The sequence below is a fragment of the Ammospiza nelsoni genome, chromosome 7 (genome assembly GCF_027579445.1).
Source record: "Ammospiza nelsoni isolate bAmmNel1 chromosome 7, bAmmNel1.pri, whole genome shotgun sequence".
Taxonomy (NCBI): domain Eukaryota; kingdom Metazoa; phylum Chordata; class Aves; order Passeriformes; family Passerellidae; genus Ammospiza; species Ammospiza nelsoni.
The window spans coordinates 7,247,564-7,263,035 of record NC_080639.1 but is presented as its reverse complement, the minus strand read 5'-3'; the positions used below and the strand labels follow the sequence as shown (position 1 = coordinate 7,263,035).

The window sequence follows — 15,472 nt, the reverse complement described above, 5'->3', positions numbered from 1 at the left end:
TAGCATGTTTAGTTTTACATTTAAAATTATAAAAAAAAAAAAAAAAAAGAGGTAAACCAAAAAGAGGCCAAGTTCTAAATTCTACTTGGACTTGTCCAACTGTTCTGATACCCTCATGCTTAGTGCGTGTGTGAGGAACTGAGATCTGCCAATTAAGTGTTAAAATTTTAGTTTCTGCTTCTTAATTTCTTCTTTTATTCTTCAGGCAAGCTGTGGAGTCGAAGCTTGAAGTTAGCCTATACCCTGCTGAACAAGTTAACCACTAAGAATGAGCCCCTGCTGAAGCCTGGAGACCGGGTAGGCTGCTGTTGGAAGTGGTCCCTATGGATGAAATAGTGAGGAAAAGCTTTAGCTGAAAAAAGCCTTATAATAATATATTGTGAAATAATCATTACTGTGGCTTATAAAAATACACTGTCTCAATACTTAGTATTTCTCTGCCTGGTTATCTATGAACCTGGACTTTGTTGTGAAAATTTTATTCCACAAATTAAAAAGCAGCCCCCCTCTCTGCCAAATGACAAAAAAAAAAGTTCTTATTTTACTATATTTTTGTAGGTAGCTCTGGTATTTCCTAATAGTGATCCAGTTATGTTTATGGTGGCATTTTATGGATGTCTCCTGGCAGAACTTATTCCTGTCCCAATAGAAGTTCCACTGACAAGAAAGGTAGGCAGATACATTCAACATTTTTATGGTTTGATAAATAAAGTGTTTGTCTGTGTGTGTGTGTATATCTAAATCCTACAGTCCTTACGGGGGTCCTTCAGAGCCTGCTCTTTGAAAGCATCAGGTGGACTGTTCAGTGTACATTCTGTGCTTGGAATTATATTCAATATTCAGTTAAGGAAAGGAGGAAGTAATATTAAACTAGTAATTTAAGTAGTTGATAGTATGTAATTGTAGAAATTATTTTCATTTATTATTTTCAAAGAAATGTGTGCAAGTATTTGAGTATATCAGAGAGGTTTTTTCAGCTCTGATGCTAAGTATGAGGCAAGCAGAGACACCATAGTTTGAAATACAGGTATAATCCTTCACACCTGGCAATTGTTAGGGAAGAGCTCAAAAGCTACAGGCTTTGGTCCTCAGTGTCTCAGGACTCAGACACAGCATCAAACCAGTTTTCTGTTTTAGCAGAATTTATAAACATCCTATTGGGTTGTGGAAGCATTGCTTCTGACACTGCTTTTCTTACTATATCTGCTGCAAATCTTAGCTAGCACTAAGCAAAACTTAATTTTCTCAGTCATTTAAAGGTCTTATGGGATTGACTTTTGTTTTTTTCCTGTGATATAAATTGACTTAATGTTTTCTAAACATGAAGAAGTTACAACAAACTGTCCAAGAGTTTTGTTATTTGTAATTTTGCTATTTCCTTGTTTCTCTACAGGATGCTGGCAGCCAGCAGATTGGGTTTCTTTTGGGCAGCTGTGGAGTCACGTTAGCTTTAACCACTGATGCCTGTCAGAAAGGCCTTCCAAAAGCTCAGACTGGAGAGGTGGTGACGTTCAAAGGTGTGGGTTTATTTTTTATGGGATATAAAGCAGATATATTCATTGTTGCTGTCAAGCTTCAGTTTTTGGGTTTCTTTGCATGGTTCTTACACATAAAGAGCTGCTTTGATTGTCATGGCAGTGCTCTGTGCTGTTTCTTTCTCTCTGGCAAGGGATTTTTGCTTGCCTCCTGTCATTATCCCTGAATACTGGGGAAAAACTCTGATGTTTGGAACACTGGTGACAGTAGCTTTTCTTTTTCTTTGAAGGCTGGCCTCGTCTCGTTTGGTTTGTGATTGATGGGAAGCATCTGGCAAAACCAGCCAAGGATTGGCATCCCCAGGTCCGGGATGCCAGCGCCGAGATTGCTTACATCGAGGTGATGCGGGGGCATGTGATGAATTCTCTGATTATTACTCTGTCCTAGTTTATCTGATCTTTTCTTCCCCTAAACTCTGGATACAATAAAAGATACATATATTTTTATATATATATATATATATATGTATAATGTTTTATATTATTTTATATATAATGTTTTAAACTGTGAAACAAGAATGTTTCCATCAGGCTGCCAGGCAGACTGTCAGTTGAGTGACTATGTAAAATCAGGTTGAAGATTGGGGATAATCAGCATTTTTGGGATCCCCAGGACAATTTAATTGGAGTAGACAAACAGATTTTTTACCATAGTAGTGTATTTTGTGGATGTAAATATATTTTTATGCTACCTTTTGAATTTAAAATTTTGAACTTAAAATGGGTTTGTTTTTGTAATATGTTTTCAATTCACTACTGTAAATTTTCTTGGTTTTGCTGTTAATCTAATGCTTGCATACATTTTCTCTTCTCAGTACAAAACAAGTAAAGAGGGCAGCACAGTGGGCATTACTGTATCTCATGCCTCCATGCTGGCACACTGTCATGCACTGACTCAGGCGTGTGGGTATTCAGAAGGTAAGTTAGATAGGTGTAACTTTAAAATTGTATTGCATTTAAATTTGATGCATTTATTTTAAAATGCATTTTTAAAAATGCATTTATTTTTAAATTATGCTGCATTTGCATCTTCAGACAATTCATGTTGCATAAGTAGGTCTGCTGTCTCCAGAGAACTTTAGATACAGAATAGTTGCTTCAACTGCACAGGGAAAGACAAAGTTCCTCATTTATAAAGGGTGTGATGTGTGAAATAGCGTTAAGCCACCTGTGAAAATGTAATCAAGGAGGGGATTTCCTTACCTAGTCATGTCCCACAAAAGAACATCTCCCCAGGGATCTGCTTGTTTGCAGTCATTCTTCCAATGAACAGCCAAGAACTGCACTTGGTTTAGGCCATCTGTATAATCTGTGCTACCATTTAACCAAGTACTTTCCTGCATACATCCATCCTACCTCAGTGATAAGCAAGTTTTACCTAATCAATACAGGATATCCCTCAAAAATCAGGGACTGATTCATCAATTGAATCCTTGACTTTCAATCTTTGATTGTTATTTGTGTTTTTGAATCACATGAGATACTCAAATTCCTCAGAGAAAATATTCAAGAAAATTTAGTAGAGCCATGGTGATATTTCTTACTGGCTTTAATTCTTTCAAATACAGATTAACTTTTTCAGTTCAGCTGAAGAAGTTTGCTTCAAGACTAAATTTTCAGTCTGCATAGTTCATTGGCAGATGGAAAGGGTATTATAATGAATCAAGATGTTAAATACCTTGTAATATTCTAGTCTAGTAATCATAATTCAAAGATTATTGCACTAAGTAAAACAAGTCACTTGGAGCTTAAGCAGCCTGTTTGTCATAGGAAACAGAGCTTTGGTTTTTTAGCATCGTGGATATTTCAGAGTTGCTTGAACAAATATTTGTAGTTCTTAAGTATTTTTATAAATATGCTTTTTAAATCTGGTATTTTTTTCCTTTGCTTTCAGCTGAAACACTAACAAATGTCTTGGATTTCAAAAGAGAGGCTGGCCTTTGGCATGGAGTGTTAACGGTGAGTATTGCAAGAAAGGCAAAAAACTGCAACAATTTGCTTCTTTCACTTGGTAGTGTACTGATATCAGAATGAGGCTATAAATTCATCATTTCTCTCAAATGGTTTTTGTTTCAGTATTTATATTTTTCAGAATAAACTGTTGCTTTTGCTGCACCTTGTGTATTTTTTCAGAGTATACACATACTTTTCACTACCAGTTAGCTGTCAGAGTTATGCTGCAGCTGTGATGATGGGGAGGTTTATTTAAGCATTGTTACATGTTCTGTATTTTTTAAGCCATTTGGAAATTTATTTTTTAATCTCTTTCTTGTAGAGTGTTATGAACAGAATGCATGTCATCAGTATTCCCTATGCATTAATGAAGGTTAATCCACTTTCCTGGATACAGAAAGTTTGCTCATACAAAGGTACCCTAAAGGTTGTTTTAATTCACCCACCTCTTTGGTTTATTGTAACAAATTAAATTGTTTGTGCAAAATGCCTTTGTATCACACTGATTACTCCATTTCAGTATTCTGTGTGCTCATAGTTTCACAACATGAGTGATGTTGATGGCTTCTTCTGAGAGAACTTTAAAGAAACTGTGGTTCTTAGTATTTGAATTTAGAGCAAACATTCAAATTCTATGATGAAGTTCATCTGTAGACATTGAGTATACACATGTTATAGTAGTTGAATATTTGGCATTTGTATTTGTTTTCTACATTTGTAGTGTCATAAATTTTATGTGTAGTTTCATAGATTTGTGTAAATAACACAGTAATACTTACACAAGTCTTTATTTTGTTGTGCACATGCAGCATAATGATTGTTTTGACTTGCAGCCCGTGTAGCAGTAGTAAAATCCCGTGATATGCACTGGTCACTTTTGGCTCAGAGGGATCAGAGAGATGTCAGCCTGAGCTCCTTGCGGATGTTGATAGTGGCAGATGGAGCCAATCCATGTGAGTATGGATGTGTTTCATGAGTATCAGTCTGGCCAAGATTCTCTTTGTTGTAAGCCCTGTGTCAGAGCTGATGCCTGGGGAGTTAAGCAGTTTGTTCTGTAGCAAAACACTATTTGTGTGCCAGTGATGCCACTGCTTTTTCATTACACTCATTTGCACTTCTTGGCTACAATTACCAGTGTAAATTCATGTTGTGCACTTCATGTTTTCATTAGTGCTATACTCTTTCATGTTCATGAATTGACTTGAATTGATACCTACAAGATATAAATATAGATATAATCTACTTTGGGCCAAGTGCTAGAGGCCTAGTAGAATTGTGAAGTTTGTCAGAAGCATATAAGTGCTGTCACCTCTGTAAGAAACAATCAGATAGGAGCTGTATAAGAGGTTGACATAAAGTTACCTTTAGTGACAAAGTATTCTGGTCCCTGAAGGACTTCCCATGATACTAAGTGCTAGAGAGTGCTGCCAGAGGAGGAGCACACAGTTGGGAATTTCATTCAGTGTAGTTGTTAGTCACTAGGAGTTCTTTTTCCAAATCTACTCTCTTACAGTGAACTGGAATGCCTTTCAGCCAGTTTGCAAGAGTATTTGGGTTGTACATGAATGCCACAGTATTCAATATAACTGAGCTGAGAGTGGGCACACACTTTGAATTCCTGAAGCTCAAGCTTTCCTGCTCTTAGAAAAATGTTTCTGATTATGTGATGGTTCTTCCTAGGGTCAATATCTTCCTGTGATGCATTCCTGAATGTATTTCAATCCAGAGGTTTGAGACCAGAAGTAATCTGTCCCTGTGCTAGTTCTTCAGAGGCACTGACTGTTGCTATTCGCAGGTAATTCCCTTTTCTGAGAAATGAACTGAAGCTTTGCTTGACTATTGAAATGTGTCATGGAATCACAGAATGCTTTGGCTTGGGAGAAGTTTAAATCCCCTGCCATGGGCAGGGACACCTTCCACTGCATCAGGTTGCTTCAAGCCCCATCCAACCTGGCCTAAACACTTGCAGGGATGGGGAATCTCATGTTAAAGTGATAGAAAATACCATAACCCACATAGAGATGCCCAAAGACCTAGGCAGAGGAAATATGAAGCTTACAGGTGTCTCTTCCACTAAATGATGGGTGATTTTTGTTTATTTTCTTAAAAAAGTTTAATATTTTTTAAGAATAGTCAGACAGAAAGTGGTTTTTTCATACTTTAAGAAAGTTAGGTCTCATCCTCACTGAAGGTATTGGAGGGCCTTTTAAAATGCCCCCAAAACAAGACCTACTTATTTGGGAGGAAGAAGATGGTGAATTCTCAATCACCTGCTTATGTACAATGATTTGTAAACAGGGGCTTAAAAAAAATAAATTGTAGCTGGTTTGAGAAATGCCATTGAATTTCTGGAGATGGCAAGGGATGCTCTGAGAAAAATAAATAGTTTAATTATTAATAGACAAATGGATGGGATATGCTGGATTTTTTGATAGCAGTTCTGCTCAAAATTTCTGAAAGTCAACTTTTCTGAAAGTCAACTTCAAGAAAACTTGAAACAAAAAACTTTGACATGGAGAATATAAGTCTTGAACTCTTGTTTGTTCAAAGTGAGAATCCATTCTTTTTCTTAACCTTACCAAGCCTGAGAAACCAGCAGAATGTTTTTAGTGACCCTCTCACCAGTATTGGTCAGTTGATTCATATCTAACTGGACTTTTTGTCTTCCAGACCTTCTGAACTGGGTGGCCCCCCTCCAGGAAAAGCAGTGTTATCCATGAATTGCCTGAGTTTTGGTGTGATCAGAGTGGATACAGAGGAGAAGTTATCAGTGTTAACTGTGCAGGATGTTGGGCAGATCATGCCTGGAGGTAGGAAAGCATTTTGTCTAGGTTTCAGCATATTCCAAATAAGTTATCTTTGTGTGCATGGAATAAATAAAAATATTAAATACCTTTAAGGTAGCATGAGTTCTGTTTTGACACATTACCTAAACACATTGTGGATTAGAGATTCATGCACAATAAAACTGAATTACTGTGGATTTTGGTATGGGCAAATGCTTTTGGCTCGTTGCATAATTGTTTGTGTAGTGGAATAGAATAGAATATTTCAGTTGAAAGGGACCTCATCTCAGACCCTCCAAAGGTCATGGAACAACTAATTCTGGAAACTCTTTTCTCAAGCCCATGGAGAGCAAGAAAGGGATCAGGAGTAACCTGGATGAACCTATTTCCTAATGACATCTGTTTGCAACACTCTGGTTCCTGAACTAGGTAGAGCTGGGTATTGTTCCTCAGCCCATTAATTGAAACCAAGAGACTTTGTCTCATCTTTGTTGTTCTCATTTGAGATCCAGCTGCCTTTGGAGAGGAGAGCACTCTGAAGAAGGTTAGTAAAGGTAGGGTGCCAAAGCAGACCTAAGACTGTGAAGAGTGGGATGCGGGACTGGACACTTGGTGCCATCTACTCCAGCTTTTAGGCTGGCAGTTTCATGGCACTGTCTGTCTGCTCTGGTGTGCTTGGAGAGGATAAAATATAGATTTTTTGCAACTCTGCTCACCCCTCAAGTTTATTGTGTAGTTACCAAAGAACATGATTGATTCGGGTCATGCCCTTGGCACCTTTGGCTTTGCAATTCTTTGTCTCCTTATGAACTTCCTGCCTTGCAGAGCTGTGGTTCTAAAGCCCTGCTCTCTGTGGAGCATTTACTCAAGGTAAAGTGGAGACTCAACTTGTGTGATTTCAGCAACAACCTCTTCTCTGAACACCAAAGTCCCTGATACAAATTAGAGGAGGTAGAAAGCTTCCCACTCTGCTGATGAAAACTTCAGCTATTGTGTGCAAGTCTCATTGGTGTTGTTTAATTTTCCCTATTACCCCCAGAAGCCTTTTGTAACCCCTGAAATTATTGGTTGAGTTGTTGTTATTAAACTTAAATTCAGTAGAGCTTCCTTTTGCTGACGACTGAGCAGAAGCTCTGCACTTCCACACCAAAACAAAGCAGAGAAGTCACTTGGTTGTTGTGTAGCTTCTCTCAAGTTTTTCTTTTGTATTAAGACCATTTGAATTTGATTTTACAGTCCATAATAAATTCAAAAAAATAGTGATTTTTCTGCTTAGACTTGAATACAGATGGCATGTACTGGTACTGCTGTCTGTTTGGGTGTCCACACTACTGCTGTCCCTTTGAAACCTCACTGAAATTCACCTGTGCTCTCAATGTTTTCTATAGATTATGGGTTAGACACAGGGACATGAGGGGAGCAAGTCTGCATACCCTTCAGGTAGTCATGAATCCTTTGGTGAACTTACTGAGCTTAAATTCAATATTGCTGCTGTTCAGAAAAGTGGTATTAGATGTAGGATCGGTTGAAGTCTTTCTCTGGATCAGTTTATCTCATTTGGCTACACCTCTATGGCCTCCCTGCTAAAAAACCAGGCCATACAAAACCAACACAGGGATGCTCCTGGCTTTGCCGTAGGCTTGCTCTCACAGCAAATTGTGCTTGACTACACCAAGATACACAGCTACATGCAGCTACTCGTCATATTCAGTTGTTGGGGCTGTAAGTCCCCTGGGTTAATTTTCCACAGAGCATCTGCTCAGTGGCGGCTTCAAATCGGCCTTAGGATGTTGGAAAATTTCCCTGTATGCTTATGGTTAAGTAATTTCACCTCATGAGTTGTCAAAACGTTATGAGTTTCACCTTATGAGTTGTCAAAAAATACATTTCTGTCCTTGTGAAATGCCTGATGGAGTAGTCAGAGGTATGTGTGAAAAAACCCTTCTCCTTTGTTAAAATTCCTTGGAGCATTGTCTGGCAAATCTAAGGGACCCTTCTGGGTTAGGGGGCCACTGGCAGGCAGTGATAACACTACCATTACTTTCTACATGAGTAAGAAGCATCAAGTGACTTGTCTGATTGTGTGAGGGGAGAACTGTTAAATGTGCACTATCAAGTGTCTCAGAGTGATATGACTTGTAATTGATGGCTGTTGCTAGTTAAAAATACAATAGTAAGTGGTTAAACTATTTGTAGGTTAAGCAGAATTTGGACAACTTAATTCATTAACTCCTTTAAAATTCTGACTAGCCCTGAGTTGTCAGAATCTGGGGCAGATTTACTTCAGTTTATCCACATATTAAGAATTCCAGCAGAAGTTTCCCTGTACATTCCTTAAGTCAGAATATGCATTATAGGTTTCATTATAAGGGATAATTGATAACTTTTCTCTCTTAAAAAATCCTCTGGAGTACGAAGGAAGTCACAAGACTAGCAGCTACTTACAGGGGTGTGCTAAATGAAAAAAATTAATGACTTAAATAAATGAATGACTTAGTTTCAAATGAGTCTGCATGTACATTCTAACAGTGGAGATACTTGTGTCTTGGTAAGATTTATGCTTTCTCCTGTGTAATACTCATGGAGGGTGTGCCCTTGTCCATTCTGGCTTGGTGTTTGGCATACAGGAGAGAGCATACCACCACCTGTTCATTGCCCCTCTGCTGCCTGATGAGTCTTGCTCTTGATCTGCTTTTGGTTTTGTTTCTTTCTGAAGGCTTCATTCCATCTTCTGATCCCACTGAACTTGGAAGTCTGCTTTAGCCTTTCAAATACTTTGTGACATAGGAGCTCACATTCCTTAATTTCATTTGGAAATGATCAAGCCTGATGGTTTTAATCTCATTACCTGTGAAGGTTTCTGGCATGCTTTATTCAGGAACCCCTGGTTAAAAGGTCACAGATAAAATGCCCACTTGCACCCTCCTTTTCTTCAGATCTTGCTTTTTTTTCTGAGATGCTGAGCCCACCTGCTCAGGGGATCTTGTTCAACAGAGCCATCAGCACCAGGGTCATGTCACATGTCACTGCTGTTTAACCCATAGGCCATTCTTGATGCCACATTCCCTTCACATTCATTAGCTACCATGAATGCCCATCACAAGGCTCTCAAGGGAAGTGCCAACATCCACAGAGATATCTTCTCCTCAAAGACAGCATGGCAGTTCTTAAGAGAAAATCTGGTATGCATTCCCATGGAATCCTGTTCTGGAGGAATGATGTTTTACCCCACTTGTTGACCATCTTGGGCTATTTTGCATAGTTTCTGTCTGGGACTGGCCAATTGCTAAATTTGGCTCCTCACCAACATTCAGTTGAATTTTTCAAATTGGACTGGTAAAGATGATAGGGAAAATGTCAGACCTCTTTTCTTCTGCCCATTTTCAGCCTCTAGCTTTCACATCAACTGGAATGTGATTGCTGTGTTATCTGTCATCTTGAAAGCATATTATACCTTAAGTGTGAGCCTGGATATGTTGCTTAGTGGATATGTTAACTACAGTTAAGTTTGTCTCCTTTCTACTTCCCAACCAATCCTTTCCATTCTTTTACTGGGATCCTTCTCATGTTCTTTCTTTGACAAGAGCTACCAGTCTTGAACCCAAAAGTTATAAGTCCCTATAGCCTCTAATCATACAAAGGCTGGCTCCTAGACACAATGCTGCTGCAGCAGCTACTCTGTTACACTCAAGCAGAAAACTTCACTTTGGCATCAAATCTTGGGCCTTCTGCAAGATCTTCTGCAATGAACAGAATCATGTTCTGGATTGTGACTGCATTCAGTATCTTTTCTAGAAATTTAGGGAGATGGTTCCAATTTCCTAAGTGTTGGGAGATCACATTGTTTCCAGCCCATGGATGTCTTGTATTTCATTGTTTCTTCTTTCCACGTCTGAGCAAACATTTGCCAAGGTTCTGGTAGTTACCACAAAGCATCTTCACTGCAGAGGGGTCTGCTTCCTTTACTTCAGTAGAAAGAATTGTTACAGAACAACTTGGTGAAGCTTTCAGGTTTTTTTCTTTAGATTGTGGATTAACAGCACCTCTTTTCTACTCAGCTCCTAGAATTTATCGTAATCATCAGATCTGTGTTCCTCAGGGCTTCAGTCTGTCACACAGTGGCACAACAGCCACTGCAGAACAACTTCTCTTGGAGACCTGTGCCAGTGTGCACTTGGGATGAGATGTTGTCTTCCAATTTAAATGTTACACTTTGGATGCTCGTGTTTACCTCCAGAGTCTAGACTTATGTTCATCCTCATCTAGGAAGTTGGCTTGCTTTATGCCTATTTCCCTCACCAGAGGAGCAGGAAGAGATTCAGGTCTGCTTTTGATATCCCCATATGCTGTTTTTCTCAAGGATGAGGTTTCTCTGGAAACTCTGAAAATGCCTTCCACAGTGATTCTAGAGGCATTTTATCCTGGCATTTAATATTTTTTCTAAGGCTTCATGCTTCTAGAAGATAAGTTCTTCCTAAAGAGTGTAATGCAAGGGTGGCCATTGTGTATGGATCCACTATGAAATGCTGGAAATGGAAGAGGAGAGCACTTCCTGACCCTCATCAGTACCTTTGGTCACAGCCTTCTGCTGTACAGCCCCTAGCATTCTTCTTGCATTCCTGCTGTGCTAGTCTTGCAACATCCAGAGCTGCATCCACTCTTTGGTAGGGCATCAGCATCATCCTTTGCACAGCAGGATTCTGATCTCCTGCCAGGATACTCCTTGGCAGGTTTGACTGCTGCTAGTCACCATCTGTCAGAATGTACATGTGGACTCGTTTGAAGGAAGCAAGCTTTCCTAGCAGGAATCTGTGTTCTTCGTGACGTGCAGTCCACATGTACATTCCTGTCCCATCTGCTTTTCCCTTCTCTTTAATTCTTTTTCAGATGCAATGCTGTTGAGAGAGACTGAAATGGTGGTAGATGCACTCTCTTGTATGTCACACATGGAGCAGGAACAGGAGGAGAAGCAAGAGTAGAGGCTCCACAGATACTGCAGAAGGGCAGCCTTGCAGTATAACCTGGCAGGACAGAACTGTGCCTGCTGTTAGAATGTACCTGTAGGCTACCTGTATCATACATTGGTTACTGGTAAGTATTTTTTCTTTACTTGATCAGGGTGATAGGGTTGTTCTTTGGCTTCATGGATGGAGCATCATTTAGGGACTGCAGGCTGATCCTTTGGTTTTTTCATGTTTGTGAGTGCAGTGAGGGCTGTACATTTGTTAATGCCCACAAACTGTGCTTTCTCCAGTTACTAGCACTTCTCTTTGCATCATTGTTTGAGTGTTGCATACAGAGTTCTGATGTTTGCTCAAGTTATTTTCTGGAGTAATAAACTATTTTGTCAGTTCCAATTTACCACTGAGTTTTATTTTTTCCTCCTAAATTGCAATATGTGGGGTTTTGCATGACTGATAGTTCATACTGTAGGTTGTAATTCCAGACATCTAGTTCACACATAAAATATCCAGAAACTGTAACTAGAATTTGAGTAGCATCTCTTTACTTGGTTACCCAAGGTTATCATTGCATGGTTCCAAACAATTAATAATAACTGCTAGTTTTCTGATAGGTAATTTTTATGAAACCAAGATAATTTAGAGATTGATCTATTGGTAGGGTGAATAATGGTCTCACCTTTTCAGACCTGGGATGTTGGCAATTGGAAGACTTCTCTAAGGTTTGAAAATGTACCCACAGATCTATTTCACCAGTGTTCCTTGGTCCATGCAGGCAGCAGAGTTGGCTTTGCCATGTTTATTTTGTGTTGACCTGGGTAGATATATTGATTTCTTTCTTGATCTTGAGTCTTGCACTCCCTCAGTCCGTTGTGCCTTGGATTCAGCTGCAGCTGATGTGAAGTGCTGTAAGAAAAAAGCACCGCATTTGTGAACTTAATCTTGGAGAACAGATTGCACAGGCTGTCAAGCTATAATGAGCTGTCTTACATGCTATATTTTTGCTGTAGCTGATGAATAATTGATACTAAAATCTTAATCTATCAGTGGCAGAGCACCATGTGTGTCAGCTGCTGGAGCAGACTAATGCTGTGATTCTGTGTTCTTCTTTCATGCAGCCAGCATGTGTGTTGTAAAGGTGGATGGGACCCCTTATCTCTGTAAAGCTGATGAGGTTGGAGAAATATGTGTGAATTCAGGAGCAACTGGGACAGCATATTTTGGCCTCCTCGGAATCACCAAGAATGTATTTGAGGTTTGGATTTCTTTTTAATTGTTATATTTCTAGTATTTTTTCTTGTGAATAGAGTTATTTTTTCCTTAAAGGTTGTTTGTACGTGTGTTTTATTGTTTGGTTTGGTTTTTTAGTTAGTTAGAAAAAAGCCCTGGCCAGGTACACTTTGCTTCATTCATAGAATCATAACAAGACCTTTTGTCTCTTAAAACCAAAAATACCAAGTCTCATCTGCAGTCAGTCAGCTGCTTCTGTGTTCCACACTCCCAGTATGTGAGCATTTAAATTTATCTTAGCTCTGAATTTACACAGTGGTCTTATGCGTAGTTACCTGAAGGCATTTCAATCTTTCTGCCCATATTTTTCCTTGCAGTGGTACCTCATTTCATGTGTTCTGGCAGTAAAGGAGTGAAAATCCTTATCAGTCCAGTGAGTGTCTGAATCCTTCTGTGTTCTTCCAGGCCATCCCAGTGACGGCAGCTGGCATTCCTGTATCAGACCAGCCCTTCACAAGGACAGGATTGCTTGGCTTTGTGGGTCCTGTAAGTGTGAACAAGCCCTCAGGGCCCTTCTTTGTCCTGACTCCCAACTCTAAAGTGATGCCCCTGAATTCAGCAGGACTTTGTCTCAGGGCACTAACCTCCTAAAGGTCTCTAGAGTATTGTTGGCTTGAGTCAGGCATGCGTTGCCAGGTGTGAGGAGGTTTTTCTGCTGTGTTTCTAACCCTTCCTTCTTTTCAGGACTATCTGGTGTTTGTGGTGGGGAAATTGGATGGCTTGATGACAGTCAGTGGCCGCAGGCACAATGCAGATGACGTGGTGGCCACTGCGTTGGCAGTTGAGCCCATGAAGTTTGTCTATCGGGGAAGGTGAGTGCATTAAAAACTTCATCACTGCTGGCTGGGCCTTGTTGTTCTTTTTAACCCACAGACAGTCACCAAATGACACAGCACACACAGGAGCAATGCATGTGAACTTTTTCATGTGTGTTTTGTAGGAAAGTTAGCACTAGATTGTGAATTTGGTTGTTGAAATGTAAATATTCACACCCTGCTTCATGCATAATAGATTTTAAATTACTTTCACACAGTATAAAGGTGGATCCCAAAGTGTCTGTTTAAAACTTATTTCAGACCTCCTCTTAAGGCTCTCAAAAGAAGCTTATATGCTGGATGTAAAACACTTGTGTCCCCTGAGTCTTTTGGGTGGCTGAGGGAGGAACTGTGCAGCCTGTTCTAAAGACCAAACCAGGCTGCTGGAGGACCCTCAGAGATAGGTCTCTGAGAAGAGATGCTAGCCCGCTGGAGGACAATGACCAGGCAAGAAAGGTGACACTGGGGTCCTGGCATTACTAAACATTTGAATTAGCTTATTCAGAATGAGAGAAGACCAGGTGTTCTATCACCAGCCTGAGTGCTCTTCAGTGGTCCATGGCTCCATGTCCAGATGGAGATCAATGACAAGTGGAATCTCTCAGGGTTCAGACTGGGACCAGCCCAGGCTGAGGCATTATTAATATTTTATCCTAAGCCTAAAACTAAGGTAATTCCCCAAGGGGAGTTAAGTATTTTTCAATGCAAGCACCTGTAATTGTCAGTAATTTGGCATAGTTGTCTTCCAGAAGGGACATTTTATGCAGGGGCTGCAAGTCTAGTGTACATGATGGAGTTCTGTAGGCAAGGTTTGCACAGCCACTACATGTGTGGAACTATCAGACATGTGCTACATGGGTGACTACAAACCCACCCAACCCCAGCAGAAAGCAATTACAGCAAGGAACCCACTGTGTTCTACATCTTTGTGGTTTTGTGATGATCTGGCATGAATAATGCTTGTGTGTGTGAAGCAGTGCCATGAGAGGTTGCAGCCATGCCCCTGTGATGATGAGCCATGCTCTGTTCAGCCTGTGTTGCATCCTATCATTCTTCTGTCCTTTGTGTTTTAGGATAGCAGTGTTTTCTGTGCCCGTTTTGCATGATGATCGGATAGTGCTTGTGGCAGAGCAACGCCCTGACGCCTCAGAGGAGGATAGTTTTCAGTGGATGAGCAGGGTTCTACAGGTAGTCAGTCTGTCCTTTTCTCTTTCCAGGTGAATAAGGCTGATGCATGAAATGAGAATATTAGAGCTTTTCTTTTTTTTTTAATTTTTTTTTCCATAAGCAAAACCTATCAGTATAACCACAGAGAGCTGTACTAAGATAATTTTTCAGGGTTCAGAATTAACAGAATTTTGTAAAAAGTAAGATTTCTCTCTCAGATTGTATTTTTAACTTCCTACTGCTAGGATTCTCAAAGGCCTAAAGGTGATGGGTTTTGTTTGGGTCAATGCTACATGTCTCTTCTGATTTCATACTGAGAGTTCCCTCTGAAAGTATTCACAAGTATGCTGCCAAGTATCACAACATCCCCAAAAGCATTTTTATCACTAACAACCTTATTCTGGATCTGCAACAAGAAGTATTAAAAACTTTTCCCCTTTATTATTTTACTGTCTTTTCCTGGAGATGAAGGACAGGGGAAGGGGAACTGTGGTAGATCTGCATTTGCAGATTTTAGAATTAATCAGTTCTCAGGAAGTGAAAAAGGAGAGATCAATTATGGAAGACCCTGGAGACAGCTGAAGGGAAGGATCCAGAGAACAACTTAAAGGAAGTTTGCTCTTAAGAGTAAGGCAGTTTAATAATAATGGTTTCTGTCTAATTTCAGCCTTATCTTTTTGGAGAGAATATCTGGTATTGGGACGAAGTATTTTTGTTTCTCTTTTTAGAAGTGTCATAGCTAAAAGAGACACTTAAGATTTAGGCAGCAAAGATGCTTCCCTCCTAAATTTTGTGAGTTTTATGTTCTACTGCGCTTTTGTGATTGTGCCATACTTGCTAAATTTGCTGTGATATAACTTTGGCTTTTGAAAATCTCTGCACTTTTTGCCCACTTTTAAGAGACTTTCCTAATCCCTGATGTGCAGGTGGCATCCCCTTGATAGAGGGCACAAGCAAAGTCCTGG

General features: G+C 39.8%; 1 protein-coding gene across 1 annotated transcript in view; it reads left to right on the top strand.

The window, feature by feature from the left end:
• The window catches only part of DIP2A (disco interacting protein 2 homolog A), a 79,075-nt gene that overhangs the window by 49,435 nt on the left and 14,168 nt on the right, over positions 1–15,472 (top strand). Inside the window, exons 9-22 of the mRNA XM_059475712.1 lie at positions 206–297; positions 559–669; positions 1,394–1,517; positions 1,766–1,875; positions 2,351–2,453; positions 3,430–3,494; positions 3,811–3,904; positions 4,322–4,441; positions 5,169–5,283; positions 6,159–6,298; positions 12,354–12,490; positions 12,931–13,011; positions 13,210–13,337; positions 14,414–14,528. Coding sequence (XP_059331695.1) covers positions 206–297; positions 559–669; positions 1,394–1,517; positions 1,766–1,875; positions 2,351–2,453; positions 3,430–3,494; positions 3,811–3,904; positions 4,322–4,441; positions 5,169–5,283; positions 6,159–6,298; positions 12,354–12,490; positions 12,931–13,011; positions 13,210–13,337; positions 14,414–14,528 — 1,535 coding nt within the window. The remainder of the gene's footprint in view (positions 1–205; positions 298–558; positions 670–1,393; positions 1,518–1,765; positions 1,876–2,350; positions 2,454–3,429; positions 3,495–3,810; positions 3,905–4,321; positions 4,442–5,168; positions 5,284–6,158; positions 6,299–12,353; positions 12,491–12,930; positions 13,012–13,209; positions 13,338–14,413; positions 14,529–15,472) is intronic.